The following is a 22,027-nucleotide window of genomic DNA, read 5'->3' on the forward strand; positions in this document are numbered from 1 at the left end:
AAGCTGTGGAAATGACCCAAATCAGGAGACTGCAAATCATTTCTTTAAACCATTTCTCTAATTTCGGCAGTTTTGCTAAATCACAATACCATCACCCACCTCTACACAAAGTGAATCAGGGTTGTCAGAGAACTTTCTTACCCACAACAGGGAAAGCCATGTGTGGTGACCTCTGCCTGTGACTTCACAGAGACAACACAATCCTGTTTCTGAAGCAATCGATTCACATTGTTTTCTTTTTAACGTCCTTTATCTTCCTTGCTCTCCATAAACAGAAAATAATTGCCCGGCAAAGCATAACAGTGGCCAATCGTTCTGGCCACTTACTTTTCCTATGTTCCCTTTCAGTTGTGCTGTGTGTAGAACCCGCCTGTCTGCCCTTGTGCCTCTCATCTAAGGGGCAGGGGCAGGGGCAGGGGCAGGGGCAGGGGCAGGGAGGCCAAAGGCCAGCTACGATCGCAAGAAAGAGTAACACTATTTTCTTCATTTTAGGGAAATGCTCTGCTATTTAGAGTCATCTCAATTAACTTAATTAGCCATATATGCCTTTATTACAGTAGAGAGGCTTAACCCAGGGCACACCTGCCACATTTGTTTGGTATCCAAATAACAACTCATTTGACTAAATACAAATTATTGAAGAATGAACAACTAAACAGCCACACATTTGATTATGCTCTGCTCATTTTCAGTAACTTGAGCGTTCAGTGCTGAGGGAATACACTCTTCACGCTGACTGTCTCACCACCTATGTGGTGTGACTAGAACTGAACAGACGTGGACTGAGTGATCGCTTAATGGCAGAGTACTGCTAGGTGCTGTATTTATAAGATATTGGTACTACATTTGAGGACCAAATATTCAAAGGCAGAAATAAGAGAGAAAGAAAGAGATCAGAAATGACTTTTTTTTTTTTTAAGAGGTTTTTTGCTATAGGGGACATGCCTTCACCTTCACCAGAAAGACAGAGAGAAAGAAAGTGAGAAATCACCCCCCAGGGGTGATGGCCACACCGCAATCCCTTCTCCTCCATTCTCCTCTCAGGATCTTGGGCACGCACGCACATGTGCCCAGCATAAGTGTAAGCCACCGGGTCTGGGACTTGAACCGCGGTTGACTACATGGGAGTCCAGCGACAAAGCCATTACACCAACTGCTGGTTCTCAGAAATAATTTTTTTAAAAAGACTTTTACATTAGATATATTCTGTAGTAACCTCAACAAGCAAATAATCACCTTGTAAGTCAGTAGTGCTAGGGTGGGTGATTTGCTTTTGTGTGTGTAGTTACAGAGAGCACAATTCCCAAAAAGGTGGCTGCTCTTCGTATGCAAATAAGATGTTGCCTTTCCTCACAATGACCTCCACGTAAGATCCATCCAATGATAGCAGAACCAGAGGACAGATCAGTAGAACAGGTGTCAAGTACCTGCAAGGCTAAATACTTCGCTTGTTGTGACTTTAGACAAGTTAAATGAGTCATTTGACCCGGCCTCAGGTTTTCTTTAATCTGACAATGGGTGATGACAGCATTTGGCTTGTATACTTCACACGCTATTGTGACAACCAAATATGAAAGAGCTTGCAAAGGATCAAGTGCTTACATTAAAAATAAGGTGGCAGGGCTATACTACAACAGCTGTTCCTTGTTAATCTATCTCTACACAATGCAAAAATGACTACTTAACACGCCATTTATTTCTTCTATGATGGACTCAGAATTGCCATAAGATTATGCTTCACTAACCCTATAGAAAATATAGGGTAAAAAGCCTCATTAATGAGGAATAATTAGGGTTAACAACCCACATTTCTAAAAAGAACTCGGGTACAGAGAAGCTTACCTTAGAAACAATTGTGCAGGTCCCTTTGAAGTCAGTGAGAACCTCAGAGGAACAAAAATCTCAGGGAAATGGGAGTTGATATGCCTAAAGACCCTACCTGTTAATGACACAGGAACATTTGCACATCTCAGTGTCTCTAACAAGAATCTGTTCACCTAAAATGCAGCAATGCACACTTTCTAGGAAGCATTTTAATGTGTCTGGGATATAAGCAGTCAAATACCCACAGCCAAAATGCATTTATGCATCACAATATTTTTTCATGTAGCTGTCAGCTCCAGTGTCTAAAGGAAAACAACCTAAATTCTCAGCAAGCTTCACATTCTAGCATAAGTTATGAATTTTTTTTTTCTTTCCTCTGGATACAGTTCTCCGTGGAGGGACAGTGACCAGAAGGGCTCAGAAAGAGATTTCCAAAGCCCTGGTAATATTCTGTTTCTTGATCTGGATGCCAGTAACCCAAGTGTGTTCTGTTTTTAAAAATTCAGCAAGCTATACTTTTATAATTAGTGATCTCTCTTTCATATGTGATGCTATAATAAATATGTTTATCAAAAAAGGGGGCGGGACCAATAAAAGAAAACTTGGAATCGATGATGTGCCTGAACTGAAAATGGATGGATGAACGGTAACTGGTCCAACAGGTTCTTCAGGAATACAGAGGTAACCAGAGAAGTAGGAAAGGAATAAATGTCAGAGGAGGAAAGAGAGTGAGAGACAGAGAAGTCCAGACCAGAGACTGCAATGTCAGGAGAGCCAAGGAGGACCAGAGAGGGGAGCGAGTTAATGTCTTGACTTAAGCACCCAGATTCTCCAAGTATTAGAAGATCCCATACTCACTTGTCAATACTCGATTTTGTGTCAGCAATCTTGTTTAGGCTGGATATCTTGAATCCGTAGGCATTCCCTCTTTGGCCTTTATTCATATAATTTCCAAAAGCCAAAACCACCTCTAGCAACTGCTTGAGGGCACTGCTCTTAAACACCTCTTCAGAACCAGAACGAATTGCTTTAATACAAAACACAGAAAAACACAACTATTACAGCCAGACTCCTCAGCGATACTTACCTTAAAACCACATACCTCATAACTAATATTGAAGATATATGATCGGCCGAAACTAGAAGCAAAGAACGAGGGAATAAGGAGAGCCAGCTAAGGCTGGTGAGCATACCCACAGACCAGAGATGTAGTCTATCCTTCTGTAGTGCATTTCTTTTTTATTTTATTTATTTAGCTTTTTTAGTTTTGTTTTTTTTTTGCCTTAGGGCAAGTGTACTTGCCAAAGAGAAAGACAGTGAGAGGGAAAGTGAGAAATCACCCCCCACGGAGGATGGCCACACTGCAATCCCTTCTCCTACACTCTCCTCCTGAAATTTTAGGCACATACATACACGCCTGGTGTGATTTTCAGTCTGCCAGTTCCGAGACTCACTCGGCCATCTGGGAGTCCAGTGGTTTAACCACCATGCCACATGTTGACCCTCCTCTGTCCTTTTCTTGCCTGGTCCCTCCGTCTTAAACATTTAGAAATAGAATAGCAGTTCCATTTCCCACCTTCCTTTACACTTACTTGCCTGTTGTGAGTCTCATTAACAGAAGTACTGATCAATTCCATGGACAGAAAACTGGCCACACTTGTTACATGTTGTAGCTTGTAGGTGTCACAGCAGGGATCAGAGCAGGAGTAAATGTCGATGCTAGCCTGCCTGCTGTGGCTGTGCTCACCAGCTGCCTCACCCACACTGCAAACACTAAAAAATTTAACAGCCTCCAAATCAAACCACAAACCAACCTCTAATTCGTCCTTAAATCACCCCCCACGGAGGATGGCCACACTGCAATCCCTTCTCCTACACTCTCCTCCTGAAATTTTAGGCACATACATACACGCCTGGTGTGATTTTCAGTCTGCCAGTTCCGAGACTCACTCGGCCATCTGGGAGTCCAGTGGTTTAACCACCATGCCACATGTTGACCCTCCTCTGTCCTTTTCTTGCCTGGTCCCTCCGTCTTAAACATTTAGAAATAGAATAGCAGTTCCATTTCCCACCTTCCTTTACACTTACTTGCCTGTTGTGAGTCTCATTAACAGAAGTACTGATCAATTCCATGGACAGAAAACTGGCCACACTTGTTACATGTTGTAGCTTGTAGGTGTCACAGCAGGGATCAGAGCAGGAGTAAATGTCGATGCTAGCCTGCCTGCTGTGGCTGTGCTCACCAGCTGCCTCACCCACACTGCAAACACTAAAAAATTTAACAGCCTCCAAATCAAACCACAAACCAACCTCTAATTCGTCCTTAGAAAAAAAACCTACGAGGGGTCTGCTGCAAGAAAGCCAATTACAGGTTTAATGCCAGTAGAGGTCAAATGAATTTCTCACTAACACCCACGTGGTGAAAAGCCTAACCCTGCAGAGGTGTGCTGTGAGCTCCAGAGCCCAGGGCCATGCCAGCATGCCAAGCACTGATCTGCGAAATTATCCAGCAGAATTTCAAAAGGCTTCAAGCAAACAACAACAATAATGAAAACAAAACAAAGGGATCCTGTTTACTATGTAAATGTGGATTGAATTTGTAAATGGATGCTTAAGACAAATATCATGTCCAATGTAGGCTTGGCTTTACCTTCCACTTTAGGTTTCACCTCTGCCACACGCTCGGCAAACTTCTTTTTGAAGTACAGCGACTGCAACCTTTGTTGATAGTGATTAATTCTGTAAGAGCAAGCATATGGACTAATTAATACTTCATAATATTATGTTCATTTAATGGGCATGAAGGCAGAGGTCCTTTGTGACACCTCCTACACACACACACACACACACACACACACACACAAAACTGTTATTGTCAAGGACAGGAGGACAGGGCACGAGGCCAGCTTTGTCTGGACAGCCCGTTTCTGTCTGACCTACTCATGGAATAGTAGCTCTAATCAAACAAAGCAACGGCTAAAAGACGTGAGAGCCAGCTGCTGTTGACAAGAGTCTGGAGAGCTCCTCTGAACAAAGAGATAAAGGAATGCAAATATAAAGACTCCCCATTCTATTACATATTACAGTACATTCTATTACATCCTACACTTTTCTTGAGTTTCTTAACTTTTCACAAAGTTTTTCCTTTGTCAAAACTGTAAAGTAAAATCCTGCCTCTGACATCCTCTCCCTGCATCATCCTCTCCTCATTCGCAATCCCAAACTCTCCTCTTTCTTCACGGTTAGCTGCCTCCTGCTCTCTGCAGGGCTGGCAAGCTCTGCCTTCCAAGATAGCAACTAGAGGTAGCAGGGAAGCTCACGGGCCTCTGATCACCACCAAAAGATGCTGCTACTGTTACTGAGGGTGCTATAGTGAGCATTCTCTCCCTAAACTTCTGAAATCAATGCCTAACCTGCTTACAGTGGAAATTTCAGCCTAGTAGCACCAGGGATCATCCCCTTCCGTAAAACTATGCCACATAACCAGACAGATCTGGGTTAGCTGGGGTTTGTAGCAGCCTGGATTTCTCTCTCTCTCTCTCTCTCTTTTTTTTTTTTTAAGCCTTGTTTCCTTTTTTTTGAGAGGCTTTTTTGCTATAGGGCGCGTGTGCTCGCCAGAAAGACAGAGAGACAGAGAGAGACAGAAAGCGAGAAATCACCCCCAGAGGGATGGCCATGCCACAATCCCTTCTCCTCCATTCTCCTCTCGGGATCTTGGGCACGCGCGCATACACGCCCGGCATGAGTTTAAGCCACCAGGTCCAGGACTCGAACCGTGGTCGACTACATGGAAGTCCAGCGACATAGTCATTACGCTAACTGCTAGTCCCATGGATTTTTCTCTTATTAGGTGACCCTGGGCAGGTGCCTTAAGTCCTCCAGAGTCTTGTTTTCCCACCCTAAAAGTCCTCCAGGCAGGGCGGGCAGGATTAAATGGGATGGCACATACAAAAACCCAGACACTTACTATGTGGTAGCTATTGCAAGCGGTCGTTGTCTGTCTATACTCAGGTTGTTGGGTGTACCTGCCAAAATTTTGAAGCCATCCTTTGTTTTATAGTAGTGTACAAAATGGCGAGCAGAGGTGGAACAACAACAAAAAGTAACTCCAGACATATGGAAATACAGAGTGAAAGGCACGTTTACCTTGGGTACATCTGTGGGCCTGTGGCACCCAGGGGAAGAGCTCTGCCCTGAGGTCGACTGAGAGCTGCAGGACCACTGGTCCTTCTCTAATTCAGAATCAATTCACTAGGCCTGGGACAGCAAATAGACTCGGCTCACATGCCAGCCCCAATTACAAAGCAATGGCTGCCCCAGGGCTTTTTGGAGAAGCGTTCAGAAAGTTTCCCAGGCTCCATGGAAAGACGGCCATAGGTGAGTCTCCAAGTGCCATGATCGATTAATGATGTCTGCATGTGTCATGATTTGACATCTAGACCCTGGCTGTTCCGTTTTGTGGGCTCAAGATTGACACTGGCAGAATTTGCTCATTTTTCTCTCTCTCTATTTTACAATAACCTTGAGATGTTGAGGTATTAGGGAGTGTGAAATACTATCCAAGAAATCAAAATGGTGAGGAGAATGACACTGACTGGAACCAAGAAAAGTTCTGACTGGGTTAGGCCAAAGCAAATGAGTCAGAGGCCCAGAAATAGAGATAATTGTGAAGTAACTTTGACCTTGGCTCACCCATAGGCAAGAACTCACAAAAACCAAACAATGCAATTCCTCACAGCTCAGACTTGAGAAAATTTTGAAACCTAAAAAGGGTTCAAGTTGAGCCAGTGTAACTGGCCCAAATAATTCAACATAAATTACAAGTTTAGCTTCTTTTTTTTTTTTTTTCTTTTTTCTTTTTTTGGAGAAGTTTTTGTTATAGGGCGTGTGCGCTCACCAGACAGACAGAGAGAGACAGAGAGACAGAAAGCAAGAAATTACCCCCCAGGGGGGATGGCCACGTTGCAATCCCTTCTCCTCCATTCTCCTCTCGGGATCTTGGGCAAGCACGCACACGCGCGTGCGGCATGAGTTTTAAGCTACCAGGTCCGAGACTCGAACTGCGGCCAACTACGTGGGAGTCCAGCAACATAGCCATTACGCTAACTGCTGGTCCCGACAAGTTTAGCTTCTTCAGAAAGGTCAGAGGTATCTTTACTTTTCAAGCATCTTCAAACTCACCGGCTCATCTCAAAAAGGAACCGATCAGCCTTGGCCATCCGATCCAGTTCATGTTTATGCTCCTCCAACAGGTCAATGTCACTTTTTTCAGGAACAAATTTCAAGAGCTAAAAAAAATACATAAGTATTAAAACCAAGGTTTGCAACTTAAAGCTCTGCAGTGATTTTTTATACTTTGTTAATTTGTCCAAGATGAAATTTTAACTTTTGTTTAACTCATAAGCTTCACTTACAGCTAACTGTTCAGATACAATAGAAATGATGAAATCTTTTCATTTTTAAGTTAAGATAAATTGTTTTAACTTCAAGTTAAATTGGTATTAGATTCATTCCTGCCACCTCTGTTCCCTACTCCTTCTCTCCACTGGAAAGTTCTCTATCAGGACCCACTCTGCAGAGACCATTAGAGGGACCTGAGAGATTCTATCTTCTCATTAGAAGATGATACACTGAGGTCTGGAGAGATTAAGCAACTCCACAGGATTACAAAGCAAGTTCATGTAATTATTAGCAATAGAACTTAGGTCCCTTGACTCTCAGCTCTACGCTTTTTTTCTATTACGTCATGCTGGAATGAGTAATTCTACTTGTATTTTCCATTCATCTTACTTATTTCTCTGGCTTAGCTAATTCCATCTCCTTTTTTGCCTATGTAGTGTTAGATGAGAGGAATATAGCAGGATTTGTTTGTTTTTGATCCCTATATTACTTTGGAGGAAGAAATGAACATGGAATGTGGAAGAAATAGCAATAATATTTAAAGCTGAAAAGTATTTCCTATGTGCCTGATTTACCCTTTCAGGGTATGTACCGGTGTAAGGGTATGCTCAGGCCAGCGTGAGCATTTTATTTCCTCGATCAAATGCCCTTGGGTTTTGTTTCTGTTTTTGTTTTTAGATTACATTGATCCCCTGGCCCTGAGATCTTCTCTATTACTTCATTACTTGATGCTGATATTGAGCTGTCCATTTAGTAGGTTTTCAAATGTTTGTTGGATTTAACTGAAGGACTGCAGAAAAGACAGTCTGGATGTCACCAACAGAGAAAGAGAACTGGAAATACAGGAAGGGAGGCGTGGGGAGTTATAGAAAAGTAATGGGAGGCTGGAAATATGTTGCAGGCAGAGTGCATACCACATGCCTGATCTGGAACCCAGGGCACAGCATCTATGCAGGTGCAAGACAGGCTGCGATGACAGTGGGAGAGGGTGAGCAGTTGAGGGTGCATAGGCAAGAGCAGAGCGCAATCAGGGCCTTATTGAAGCTCAGTCTTTATGTGCCTTACAGATCTTATGTAGGGGAATGAGGTGCACTTTTTTCTTTCTTTCTTTCTTTTTTTTTTGGTAAGAGAGATTTTTGCTATAGGGCATGTGCCAGAGAGACAGAGAGACACAAAGCAAGAAATCACCTCCCAGGAGGGATGACCATACTGCAGTTCCTTCTCCTCCAGTCTCCTCTCAGGATTTTAGGCAAACATGCACACACGCCTGATGTAACTTTCAAGCCACTGGGTCTGAGACTCAAATCGTGGTCAACTAAGTGGAAGTCCAGCGACATGACCATTATGTCTTCTGCTGCTCCCTGAGTTTGCACTATTGAAAGATCAATGTGCTTACAGAATGAAGATTGAATTAGAGGGAATCAAAACTGTCAGAGGGAAGCCCACAGATAGCATGGTGAATACAGAGCTGGGTCCCACATGGTTGACTCCACAGTTTGAGTCTGAATGCAACAGTTTGAAAAACATGCCAGGCACATGTATTTGCATGCTCAAAATCCAAAAGAAGAATGGAGGAAAAGGGACTGTAGTGTGAAAATTCCCCCTGGGGGGTGGTTTCTCAGTTTCCCTCTCTGTCTCTCTCTGGAAAGCACATATGCCCCATGGCAAAAACCTAAAAAAAAAAAAAAAAGGCAAAAAACCAAAAAAAAAAAAAAAAAAAAAAAAAATTAGAGGGTTGTGATTAGATACCTGGTGCAATAATACAGTTTAGAGATTAATGTGGATTAGGATGGAACAGGCAGACTCTAGAAGTATTCAGGGGGTTTGAACAGAACTAGCCTGACTTGTGGATGGACAGTAGTAGACAATGGAGAGTCAAGGATGAGGTCTGCACTACTGCCTCAGGTAACAGTATTCACGGGGTTTGGGGCAGGGTGGATGGAGGAGGAAAAGATGAGTTTGGTGTGTGAAATACTTGTAAGAGAACCAAGTAGTGACTTCTAGTAGCAGTTGGACGAGTTGGTCTGAAACCCTCGAGATCTGTTTAGAGGATAAAGCACTGGTGCTAGTCGGAACAGGTAACTGAAGGCATGATGTGAGTGAGATAAGCAGGGGCACTGTCAAGAAAAAGAAGTAGGGCTGGGCAGAACCAACATTCAACGGTGAGGCCAGGAAGAGAAGGAACTTTCAGAAGAGGCCAAGGAGGTGCAGCCAGAGAGGCCCACGTGGCATCACAGGGCCAGCGGAAGAAAGCATTCATCACGGAGCCAGAGGCCACTGTGTCACACCAGGAGCACGTGGCCACCAGTGTCACATACTGTCAAGAAAGCAAGACAGAGAAGGGCTACAAAGTGCCTCCTGGCTTTGGCACAGGAAGTGTTCTCAGTGAGAGCTACTTTATGGAGGTCGGGAAGACAGACTGCAATAGCTGAAGCATAAACAAGAGATAAGTTTGGACAAGCTTCAAGAACTCTGGCTGTGTCAGAAAAAAGAGCAGACATGAGCTAGTTGGGGACATGGAGTCTTAAGAGGGGTGTGGATTGTGTGAAGCTAAGAGTTAAAGGCTAAGAGTTGAGGGGGTGAGGCTAAAGATCTAGAGAGGAGCAGTCGGCCAGCTAGGCCCCTGCACAGAGAAAGGGATGGGGCCAGAACAGAGGCGGCGGATGCTCCCTTTGTTCTAATGGGTTGGAAGAAAGGACAGATGGAAGGAGATGCCAGAGAGTTCACAGGTCGGGTGGCTCAATGGCTTCTAGGCATTTCTGTGTGTTGGCGATGGTCACCCTGGATAGTATGTGTATCCGCTTATTCTTCCTCAGTGCAGGAGGGAAGGGCCATGGGAGGACAAGCAGAAGGGGAAGACAGAGAGAAAAAAGGTTTGTTTCTTCCTCTTGATTTGGGTTTTTTACCCTCTGGGCAAAGAAACTGGGTTCTAATCTTAGGGGCTCTCTCACCATTTTACGTAAGCTCCGCCACCAGCCCCCCACAGTCCAATCAGGATAACATAATCACTATGTCTCTTTTGCTAATTGTAAGAGCACCCTAACAGGCATATGCTAAAGACTCAATCCCCTCTTAAAGGAGAGTTGAGTAGCAGACTGTGTGTTGATAGTTTAAGACAGGAATGAAGAGTTAGGCAAACACCTGGAAATAAGAAGAAAGGTATCAGGACCAGCAGTTAGTGTTATGGCTATGTCGCTGGACTCCCACATAGTCAACCGCGGTTCGTGTTCCGGACCCGGCGGCTTAAAACTCACGCCGGGCGCGTGTGCGTGCGTGCCCAAGATCCCGAGAAGAGAATGGAGGAGAAGGGATTATGGCATGGCCATCCCCCCGGGGGGTGATTTCTCGCTTTCTGTCTGTCTCTCTCTGTCTTTCTGGTGAGCGCATGTACCCTATAGCCAAAAAAAAAGAAAAAAAAAGAAAATAAGAAAGGTATGAATTCCACGAAAGAGGAGTGTAGAGATTTTATCTGAGATCTCTGAGTTCAGCAGCTACAAGAAGCAAAAGAAGGAACGAATGTGGCTCAAGTAGAAATTGTAAATAGCAGTTAAGGAGGTGTCTGCATGAACAATTTTCTGGGAAGAACGTTATTATGAAGGAAAAGGAAGCAGAGGAAGAATAGTGGAGTGAGAAGGAAAAGAAAGAGCATGGGAGATGATGGGAATGAGACACACAAAATCATGAGGAGAGATCAGGTCAAAAATACCCGCGTTGGCCGGATTCTCCTTCAGTAGACTGATTTTCTTAGTTGTATTTATTTGAAGTACATTCTATTTGCACTGCAAGCCCTTTTGGCAAGATTTTGAAATCCTTTCCCTCAAGGAGGAACTTTGCTGGATGTAATTTCACAGTAAACAGATCTTGTGGAATTTTAAACATACGACCTTGTTGATAGGGGCTAAAGGCAGAAGGACTACAGCAGCTTTGCACATAGTTCTTCGCTCTAGGTTAGTGGCTTCTGATCTAGCATCTGATGCAGCTAATGTCAACGCAGGGTTACCTGGAAGCTGGGAGGGGCAGAGAGCCGGGCGCCACTCTCCCAGGCAGAAACTCTTGTTGTTTTATTCCTTCTTCTTCATTATTTTAAATTCTTTATTGTACTGATTTTAATTTTTCATTTTATTTATTTATTTATTTGGCTTTGCCACAGGGCATACACATTTACTGAAGAGTAAAACAGAGACAGAGACGGGGAAATCTGAGAAATCACTCTCTGGGGGGGTGGGGGGTGGGGGGTTGCCATGCCACAATCCCTTCTCTTCCATTCTCCTCTGGGGATTTTGGGCATGCACACACACATGCCTGGCATGATTTTTAAGCTGCCAGATCTAGGACTTTAACTGCAGCTGGCCATGTGAGGATCCACCACCTTAATCAACATGCGATCTCCTGGCCCCCTTTATTAGTATTTTTGACCCAATAATTACACATATTTGTGGGTTACAGAATGGTTTCTTTTTCTTTTTCTTTTTTTTTTTTTTTGAGAGGTTTTTGCTATAGGGCACGTGCGCTCGCCAGACAGACAGAGACAGAGAGATAGAAAGCAAGAAATCATCCCCCCCTAAAGGGGGGATGGCCATGCTGCAATCCCTTCTCCATTCTCCTCTCAGAATCTTGGGTACGCACGCACACGCGCCCAGTGTGAGTTTTAAGCCACTGGGTCCAGGACGCAAACCGCAGTCGACTACATGAGAGTCCAGCAACATAGCCATTGCGCTAACTGCTGGTCCCCAGAATGCTTTCTTGGTGCATAAATATAATGTGTTATAATCAAATCAGGATAATTTACATACTAATCTCTGTTATTTGTCATCTCTTAATGTTGGGACCATTCAAAACCCTCTCTTGGGGGTCAGCAGTTAACACAACTGTACCCTCACGAGAAAAGTCCTGGGTTCATGTCCAGTGACTTTCCTGAGCACTATGGGTGCCCATGATCCAGGCCAGCTGACACGGGGCATGGAGAGCAGTGTGGAGAGCCCTGTTAGAGCAGCCTGTCCCCCTGTCTGTATGTCTGTCTCTCTGCCTCTCATGGAAGAAGTAAATAAATAAATGTTTAAAAAAAGTCATTTCTTCTAGCTATCTTGAAATCTACAGTGAATTACTGTTCACTATAGTCACTTATTGTCCTGTACAACACTAGAATTTATTCTTCCTATCTAAGTGGAATTCTGTGTCCATTAACCAACATCTCCCCAAGATTCCCACCTTACCGTAGCCCCTAGTTTATTCTGCAGACAGAGGCTTGATTTTGACTGGAATACAGGGAGGAAAGGAGGAGGTAGAGGAGCTAGAAAAGCTCTAAAACCTGAATTTCGGGTTTAGGGAATAATTGAAATGTTCACACACAGCATCCAAGGACACCTGAGAACAATCATCAGCTATCTCGCTAACTGGATCAAACCTTTAATGAGCAGTTTGAAAAGTCCTTCTGTGGTTAAGTGTGAGAGTTTTCACCCAGGACAAGTCTAGCTGCCGAGGGTGCAGGGAGGGGCAGGTCCGTTTGTGCGGTGATACCCACATATGACTCCTCTCTGTTTTGTGTCTGAGCCCTTCGAGAACATTAGTGAGAACCATGGAAATGCACACACAGACTCACAGGCAATCTACCCAGAAACAGCCTTGCCACCCAGGATCACTGTTAGCAGGGCAAAAACACCCCTCTCCCTTGCTCTTGGGAACTCAGCATGGCTACAGACGAGGCCTTGAGTCCAGTCTAGAAGCACAGTTGCTTCTGTCCATAGTCAACCATAAGAAAGACTGGCTCTAAAAATGTGGGCTTCTTGACCAAAATCATTCAAAATATGATCCCATCTTAAGGACAATGAGACAGAAAGATAGGATAGTGTTAGAGCCTTCTGGACTATCCTCACAAAGCACAGAAAAATGCAGGCCCTGACTAAGAGGGAGAGGGCAGAGATAGGTGACAATCCCTAGAATATGTATTAGCTTACTATTCCATACTGAAATTTGGGGGACAGCTAAACAAAGCTGTTGAACAACTCAGCTTGACATGGTCAACAACTCAGTCTAACATAGTCAGACTGGCTACACAGAAACGCTATAGAAATACAAGAAGGCTGGCCTACAGTTCAGTGCTTAAGTGCTGTACATTAGGAGCTGGACCCCACATGGCTGACCACAGTCTGAATCCCAGCTCCAGAGGCTTGAAAACAAATTAGCAAGTATACATGCATGCCCCAAATCCCAACAGGACAGAGAAATGGAAGAAAAAACACTATAGTAAGACCACACCATATTAAGGGGTACTTTCTTGTTCTCTTTCTCTCTCTCTAGTAAACAATTTAAAAAATAAATAAAAGGGGACCAGCAGATGGCATAATGGTTACTTTGCTAGATTTCCACATAGTCGACTGCAGTTTCAGTCTCGGACCTAGTGGCTTAAAACTCACACAGGTCACATGTGTATAAGTATTTGCCCAAAATCCCGAGAGGAGGGGTTGCAGCATGGCTATACCCCCTAGGGGGTGATTTCTCACTTTCTGTCTGTCTCTCTCTCTCTCTCTCTAGTGAACACACACACCCTATAGCAAAAATCTCTAAATAAATAAACGAATGAACAAATGAATGAAAGAAACGAAATACTGCATGAAAAGGGCAGTTTATCATATTATATGATCTGTTTGGTCATGAATAATAAAAATTATATCCAAGAACCACAGACAAAGATGTGTGTTGACCTCATGTAAATCTCATACTTGTCAATGTACAGAGACAAGACAGTCCCAAGAAACTTACAACTCACCTTATGAAACAGCTATTTAAATACAGAAGACAGTGGCTGGGGTTTAACAGTGCTTTTTGTGGTTGTGGGAATGGTGAGCCAAGATCAAGACATGAATTGTACTAAGAACTTAGTAACAAGTTCATTTATGCAGTACAACCTGATTTCATAATGCTAGTGAGATTCTTGATATTTCTGTGAAACAGATTTTCTACCACAGCTGGTAGGTTTATATGACCTGCTGAGGTATAGAAACTGAATTACAACTTGAGGGTTGAATCTGACACTGTGGTCCCAGGCATCTGAGATATTCATGATCTTCCTTCTCACCCAGCATTTTTAAAGAATGAAGAGAGAAAGGTCAGATCATAAAGTCCCTAATAAAGCCACAAGGAATCTTGATTCAAGCTTCTCCACTCAGAGGTGAGTAAATTATCCATTAGCAACAACAGATTTTCTCAGTGTGCCCTCCCTGTTGAAAGTCAGTTGTCATTTTGCTCTGAGATACATCTGGCAGCTCACCTGTTCCAACATGTCCTTGGGCAGATCTTCCTGTTCATCCATGGTTAGAATTGCCCGTTTAATTTCATCATTGGATAATTTCAACCTGAAGAAAGAATATTTTATTTTGTTGTTAACACTATTGGCTTGAGTGCTAAAATTTAATACAACATAGTTCATACTGCTACTCCAGCTGCTGATTTTACCAACACTATTTTTTTTTTTTCCAAATTTCTTGGTGAAAGCTTATTCACTGATAATACTGCATCTAAAAACAGGATTTCAGATCTGCTTTAACATTCTTTCGGGGCTTTGTAATGCTCTGTTGATACTGAGGACAAAGCTGCTATGTTCTATCATTTAGTTTCTCGAAGCGAGGGGTTACAAGTTTAGAAATGGGGAACACACCCATACCTAATTGCTTTCTTTTAGCCATAGTATACATGAATTGCAGGTGAGAGGAGAGAACTCAATTTATGACCTGGTTAAATGTCAGTAGTGTTTATAATTAGCTCTCAGGTTAAAAATGGATTTCGAGGGACCAGCAGATGGTGTAATGATTATGTCACTGGACTCTCACATAGTAGACCACGGTTCGAGTCCCAGATTCAGCGGCTTAAATTCATGTTGGGTGCAAGTGTGTATGCACCCAAAATCCTGAGAAGAGAATGGAGGAGAAGGGATTGCAGTGTGGCCATCCTCTCTGGGGAGTGATTTCTCGCTTTCTGTCTCTGTGAGTGCACATGCCCTATAGCAAAAATCTCTCTCTTATAAAAAGAGAAAAAAGGACTTTGAGAAGGTTAGAAAATACATGTTATTTTTTAAAAGTTGAACAATAGTTCATGAAACTGCAAAATGAAACATATAAAGATATCATAGTTGAGGAGATTTCATGCATTTTATTTCATTTCATTCTCAAAATAACTGTGATAGTCAATCTTATTTTTGGTAGATAGAGAAACCAAGGTTCAGAATGATCATATGATTTGCTGAAGTTCAAACATACAACCTGGCCATAACCATAGACCCAAGACTCTTGATTGCTAACCCCAAATTCTTTTTACAAACATTGCTTATTTAGAACTACTCAGTGGTGGAAAAGTAACAGTTGATGCCCCAAGAGGCATTCCCACACAGGAAGGTTCCTAGTTCAATTCCAGAGCCTTCCCTGAGTTCGTCAGGCATGTGCTTTCCCATGATCTGGGACTGGCACAGAGTTGGGGTGGCTTGTGGTGTTGAGACCCTATTGGGGTACTGTCTCTGTCTTTCTCACTCATGGATAAAATAAGTAAATAAATGTCAAAAAAACAGTTAAGTAACTTTAAACATATGCACAGTACTTGTCTAATATCTCACAGGGAAGGATGTAAGAAGAAAAACATAAATCTATATTCCATCTGCTATAACTTAAATGATTTACTAACTTAATTATGGATGTGTGGTTTAATGAAGTCAGGATAACAAAATATTGACTGTAAAATATAAGAGTCAAAATATGAGCATTCATATAGTGTAATTAAAGTATACTTGTGAAAGTGCGTTTTTGCTAGGTGCAATAATAGTCTTCACTGGGGCCAAATATCTTAATCACGCTATCAGCTATGACAAAGAATTAGTCTTCTGTTCCATTTGTAAGCACTAGACTCAAGACTCACACTTCAAATCTTCCTGCCTTACAACCTGCCACTATTGTGGCATATTAACACACTTAACCTGTTCCTTTAGCCTGTGTTCTTTAAGAAGAATCACAAATAAACACACAACTATACAGCAAGACACGTACACATCACATGTAATTTCTGAGGGTAGGGGCTTTGGTATCAGATAGGCTAGGTCTCAGTCCAGGCTCTGACACTTCCTAACCAGTGTGACCTTTGACAGAGATTTTATTAAGCCCCAGTTTCCTCATCTGTGAAACAGGGATAACAACAACTACATCGAAAAAGGATGTGGTGTGTTTGTATGTGCACGCATGAGGAGTAAGTAAAATCACACACGTAACTAGCATAGTTTCTAGTTATAGAAAGGTTCAATAAACTACATATGTGTTCTACAGGTGGACTTTTATATAAAAAAAAAGAAAGAAAAAGAAAGCAGTAGCAGTGCTTTCGTTAACTTTAATATTCCTGTGCAGCTAATAGATCATTCAACAGTACTCAGGATGGTTATTTTGAACACTTCCCAAGGCATTATCACAGCCATTATTCCACCAGCGTTTCCTCTCTGCATATGGCTTTTATTAGGTCTGGGAAGTTTAAAAATGAATTAGAAGACATAGTCTGTTTCTAAAGGTGATTATCATTTAAGGGAGAATCAAATGGTCACCTTGAACACTCAGGATACAAAGGTATAAAAAACACACACTCGCCCATGGTCTGACAGGTAAATAAGCAGGCTGAGGGAGTGGAAGGATGAATTGCGTGCAGTCAGGGGAAAGGCCAGGGGAAGCTGGATACAACACACCCACTGTGGATCCCTCTGTCTCATCCTTTCGTCTAGATTTTGACATGATTTTGTTAAAACCACCCGCTCTGGTATTATTTGTTTGTTCTGATTTGTTTTGCTTTGCTATAGGGAACAGAAGAGAGAGAAAGTGAGAAATCACTCCCCATGAGAGATGGTCATGTTGCTGTAATCCCTTCTCCATTCTCCTCTGAAGAGTTTTGGGCACATGTGCCCAGTGAGTTTTTTAAGCTGCCTTATCTGGGACTCAGATTAGCAGTTGGCCACGTGGAATCTCCAGCCACCTTAACCACCAAGCCACTTGGTTGGTCCTCACCCTGCTATTTAAACTAAATGTTGTTTCATGCCCTAATAAGTAGAAAAGTGAACACATTTGGGAATCCTATTGTACTAACACCATTCACTTCTATTTCTTGTTCTCAAGTCCAAAAAAGGCATCTAAGCAAAATGCCCAATTGCCCATGTTAACAAATAAGATCTATTCTATCACCTCGTCTGAGTTGCTGTGCCATCATAATGCTATGTCATATGCAGTAACCCTGGTCCCGCAGATTTCTTGACATTGCTTTTGCCATTCTTGGGATAATCACTGCCTTGTGAACACGCTGACCAGAACACTGCCATAGAAAACCCCTACACTTTAAATGGAATCATTTACCCAAGTTGGCAGGGTAAAGTATACCACAGAGGAAAGACTCTATCATAATATGGAGGCCTCAGTTGCTCCCTGGTAGCCCAGGATTCCAGGACACTAATGGCTCCATTTAAGTGTTAACACCATGGGATGGCCTTGCAAAGCCAGGGAATGTAACATTAGGGAAGGTTGAAACTGCTGCTAATGAAAACCAACTGGTTGAGGAAACATCTATAATCACCACGAGAAGAGCGCTGCTTATAAGAAAAGGAATAAATTAGTTCTGTGTCCTTTTCACACAGTGTTGAAGAAACCATTTTATAGCAGAGTTCTGCAGAGTCCTTCTGTTTTGCATTTAAAAGAAAAGGAGTTGAAAATCAGAGTGAGAACAATACTTAAAGTATCAGATTTGCATTTCATTAGCTTCCCATATGGAGTGCAGAACTTCTTGCTTTTGAAATTATATATATTTATGCTCCTCAGCCCCCAGAGGCTGTCTGGACTAAACACTAGCTCTAATTCCTAACAATTTTGGTTTCTGTTAATGCAGCCCACAAAGAGACTCTAGACTTCAATGAGTAGTACTTAAGAAAATCTACCTGTCAACATACCGCCCTGCACGTGGCCTGTTGGATCAGACAAAGAAACCCTACCTTAGGGGGAAGGGGAAAAAGAAATTCTGCCCTCTGGATGGTTCTGTCCGTTGCAGAGTTCTTAGTATCATCTGTCATCCACAGAATGAGCCTCTAATCTCCGTAATTTAAGGACCCTACCAATTCTAGCCCTTTAATTGCTTTTAAAGCTTGGCAGTATTCTGGTGTGCTGGAGGGTGGCAAATTTTGAGACATCCTTTTCAACGTTCTTTACAAGGCAGGAAACAAACTAGCCATCTTAAGATAGTATTTAACTCTACCTCGCTTTACTAAAGTATTTCAAAAATTTGCCGAGAGAATCGGAACATCCAGGCGTAATTAAAGGAAGTTAAGAATGGATGGCTAAATCAGCCTTAGCTCTGCTCCAGTGGATTTAAGCCAAATCCCCCCTACTTTAAAGTAGCTTTTGTGGTTTACTACATCCTGGCTGCCATGTCAAGTGAGCATCTGGAAAAAAAGAATGGCATAACACTTCATAAGGCTGTATTTTAGGTGGGTTCACCTTGTAATATAAACCTGCTTCCAAATTTTCTTTTCTTTTTTCTTTTTTTACTCCCCCCCTGGAGGGGAGAGGTCTGTTTTTAGGGAATACAATAGTGAATCTTAAATTGCTATATGCCACCCATATATACACAGTAGAAATTCTGCTGAAGGCTTGAGGAATCAGGAGTTTCTGTTCTAAGGTATGTCATGTCTATTCCACTCTCTCCCCAAGTCTGTGAAAGGCACCATTCCTGGAGGCCTGGAGCTTCCCATTCAAACTCACATCTTCAAGTTAGTTTCTTGCTGAGAGTTTTGAATGACAATGGCCACTCACCCTGTAATACCCTATTCACCCATGCATGAGGGAAGCCTGTATCTCCTCCCTGCTCTGGGCTCTTTCCAACTGCCTGTTGGACTACAGATGGCTGAGGTAGGTGCTCCTTGATGACAGGGTGCACTAACTTTCGTAGCATGTGAAGAAGAGTTTTTAAATGATAACCAAACACTCTGAACACATGTGCTCATTAAAATACAGCCCTCAAAATATGCTACAGCTTTCCATCATGGTGGACTTTGGCGCAGTGACCGCATTACTGAGAAATAAAATCTTCAATTGGCAAGATAAGAAACAGAGTTCACTAGCCTTTAGAAATGACATAAGAGATAGTAAGTGTGGAAAAGTAGGAATCCTGACATCATCTTTTAAACATTCCTAGTTGTTCCCGAGCACAGTATCAGTCTTCAAGTCCTATCAGGGTTTCTCTGTCTCTCTCAATTTTACCCATCAAGTCTCACAAACACACGAGAAAGGGATTTCTATTAGATGTCTATCCTTGCCTCCAGCTCTCACCTCTTTTTACCCTGTTCTGAAAGTTCCCGAAGGACTTATTAAAAACAAACTATTTTTTTCCTGCATGAATTACAGTGATTCCTGATCCCATGGATATATAAAACAGCCATTAACTGAGCAATTACTATGTGTAGGTACCCTGCCAGGGCCTTCACATGCACTAGGTGGAATTCTCACAAGCCCACTGGAAAGTTCTGCTTCCCCAGTCACTCTTCTATAGATGAGTAGCTTATGACCCTGGGCTCGCACCTGCCCTCAGAAAGACAAACATGCATCTGCTGCCTGGTGTCGTTCAACACAACAGCAAGTCTGCAGCGATCCCAGGGCCGATTCCAGTAACTATGTTTGGTCCTCCCATGTCTTTGTCACATGCCTCCTTGGAACGGCCTTCCCCATGCCCTCTGTTCATGTCGAAGGTCCACTTTCTATGGCAAACCCAGCTGGTGTCTTCTCTTACACAGTGAGTTCCCATTTTCTTCCAGTCAGACCAGTGTAAGCCCTAAACTATGCACAAGTCTTCTCCCATGTGTCGTTCTTCCTCTCCAGTCAGCCATGTACTTTCAAAGGCAAGAGCACTGTTTTAAACATTGGTACCCTCCAAAGCTCCAAGCACAGTGCCAGGCAAACATGCGGCGAAGAAAACATAGCAAACATACTTTCCCATGTCTCTTCCCTGCTGTCAGCCTCTAGCTCCTCGTGCACAGCAATGAATCGCTGATGAAGAGAGGAGAATGAAAGGTGAATGGCTGACTGGTTAAAAAACAAAATACGAGGCTCGACAGTGGCAGAGGTAACATATAGTTGTGGATCTGCGAGGCTGACCCATGAGGTAACTGTTCTCAGTGCATGTCTAGAGACCTCTCTGAGTGTGTCAGCATGTGCATAACCATGATCTGGGTCTGGGACGACACCATGCATCAAGACCCTATTGGGGGGACCTGGAGATGCCATAATGGTGTGTCTCTGGACTCCCACATAGTTGACCGCGGTTCGAGTCCCAGGCCTGTTGGTTTTGCTGCCTCCTCCGCCCCCGTCTCCACCTCTCTCATTTGTGGAAGAAATAAAGATACTGAAAAAATTTAATAAATAAAATACACACTAAGTCTGCTTAATTTCGTTCACTTTTACCACAGCACATTTAACACGTCAGCTGTGTGCTTTCCTGATGAGAGAGTCTAACAACTGATCACTGAGCAGAAAAGAATGTGGTACTGCATCTTCTGTGGGAGAGAAGGTTCAGAACCCAGCCAGTACAACCCAATTAATATAAGGTTGCCTGGGACTCAGAATTACTTGTTACCAGTAACATACGTTATAACTATGTTCATTGTGATAATACTCATTCGGCACATTGAATTTTAATAGGTAATCTAACAGACACATGCAAGTTCTTAAAATTGTCTTCTACATTCTAGTTTTAAGTCACCTTAGGTTCTAACACTTTTGAAGTAAGAAGGGAATGACACACCACAAAGTTGAAACAATTCCTTCTAAAATGAAATGAGAACATTTCCAGAAAGAGTGCTAATCTTATCTGTAACTAGTATAATTCCCTGGTTGGCACTGAGCATTGAGAATAACGTGTCTATGAGGAACTAGGTCGGTTTTTACTCCTACAAGCATCTCAACACTGCAGAAATTCAGTGACAGCTCCCTCTGTCAAGCTGTTTGAAAGTGTTCACCTGGACTGGTAAGGCACAAAATACAAGGAGAAATAATACAGTTTTTTAAAAATCAACTTTTCCCAAATATTCATCTAATTTTGCTATGACTATTACTTGTACAAAGGTAACAAAACAAATTACCTCCACTGGAGAAGGAAAACGAGTAGTCCTCCAAATTATTTTCAGTGGTACTTTCCCAAGGCAGAAAGATATTTTATCTAACTGAGCATGGTTCATGGAGCAAAAGTCAGAATAAGTACAAAGCCTGGTCATTTACACAGCTTCCAGCCACAGGCAGAAATGAAATACTAACAGGATGGTTCACGTTACCATACTAGTTACATTAAAATTCAGGGATCTCACCCAGATTCAATTTCTCTTTCACTAAAAGAAACATTTGCTCCCTCAAGTAATATATATCTTGCTAACAATCAAGCTTCCATGCTGAAAATCAAGCAGCAGCTCTTTGTGTTAGAAGAAACTCATTCTAAGATTATCAAAATAATAAAGATTACAGACTATACTTTTCCTCTTCATTCTCCCTGAATGAGGAGTCACCTTATACAGGTTTCCATGCATAGACAACATTCCTTCCAGAATGTAACTTATCTTTAAAGCACTACATTCAGGATTCTTTACATCTTCCTTCCCTTCATAAGCATTAGGAGTCTTTGTTTTATGTGAAAGTCCTTTTTAGAGAAAAGAAGAAACTAGATACAGAAAAGCTACTTGAAATTCCCAGAAGGACCTGACAACCCTGCCTGAAGCTGCATCAGATTGCAGGCTCCATATTTTTTTTCCCCTCTTTTC

General features: G+C 42.5%; 1 protein-coding gene across 5 annotated transcripts in view; it reads right to left on the reverse strand.

Moving 5' to 3' along the window:
* The window catches only part of DAAM1 (dishevelled associated activator of morphogenesis 1), a 206,134-nt gene that overhangs the window by 18,306 nt on the left and 165,801 nt on the right, over nt 1-22,027 (reverse strand). For all 5 annotated transcript variants that reach the window (XM_006144833.3, XM_014586410.2, XM_014586413.2 and 2 more), the window contains 4 exons: nt 14,492-14,576; nt 7,006-7,112; nt 4,475-4,563; nt 2,683-2,851 (listed from right to left, as the gene is read on the reverse strand). In XM_006144833.3, coding sequence (XP_006144895.1) covers nt 2,683-2,851; nt 4,475-4,563; nt 7,006-7,112; nt 14,492-14,576 — 450 coding nt within the window. The remainder of the gene's footprint in view (nt 1-2,682; nt 2,852-4,474; nt 4,564-7,005; nt 7,113-14,491; nt 14,577-22,027) is intronic.

The sequence above is a fragment of the Tupaia chinensis genome, unplaced genomic scaffold (genome assembly GCF_000334495.1).
Source record: "Tupaia chinensis unplaced genomic scaffold, TupChi_1.0 Scaffold000133_1, whole genome shotgun sequence".
Lineage (NCBI taxonomy): Eukaryota > Metazoa > Chordata > Mammalia > Scandentia > Tupaiidae > Tupaia > Tupaia belangeri.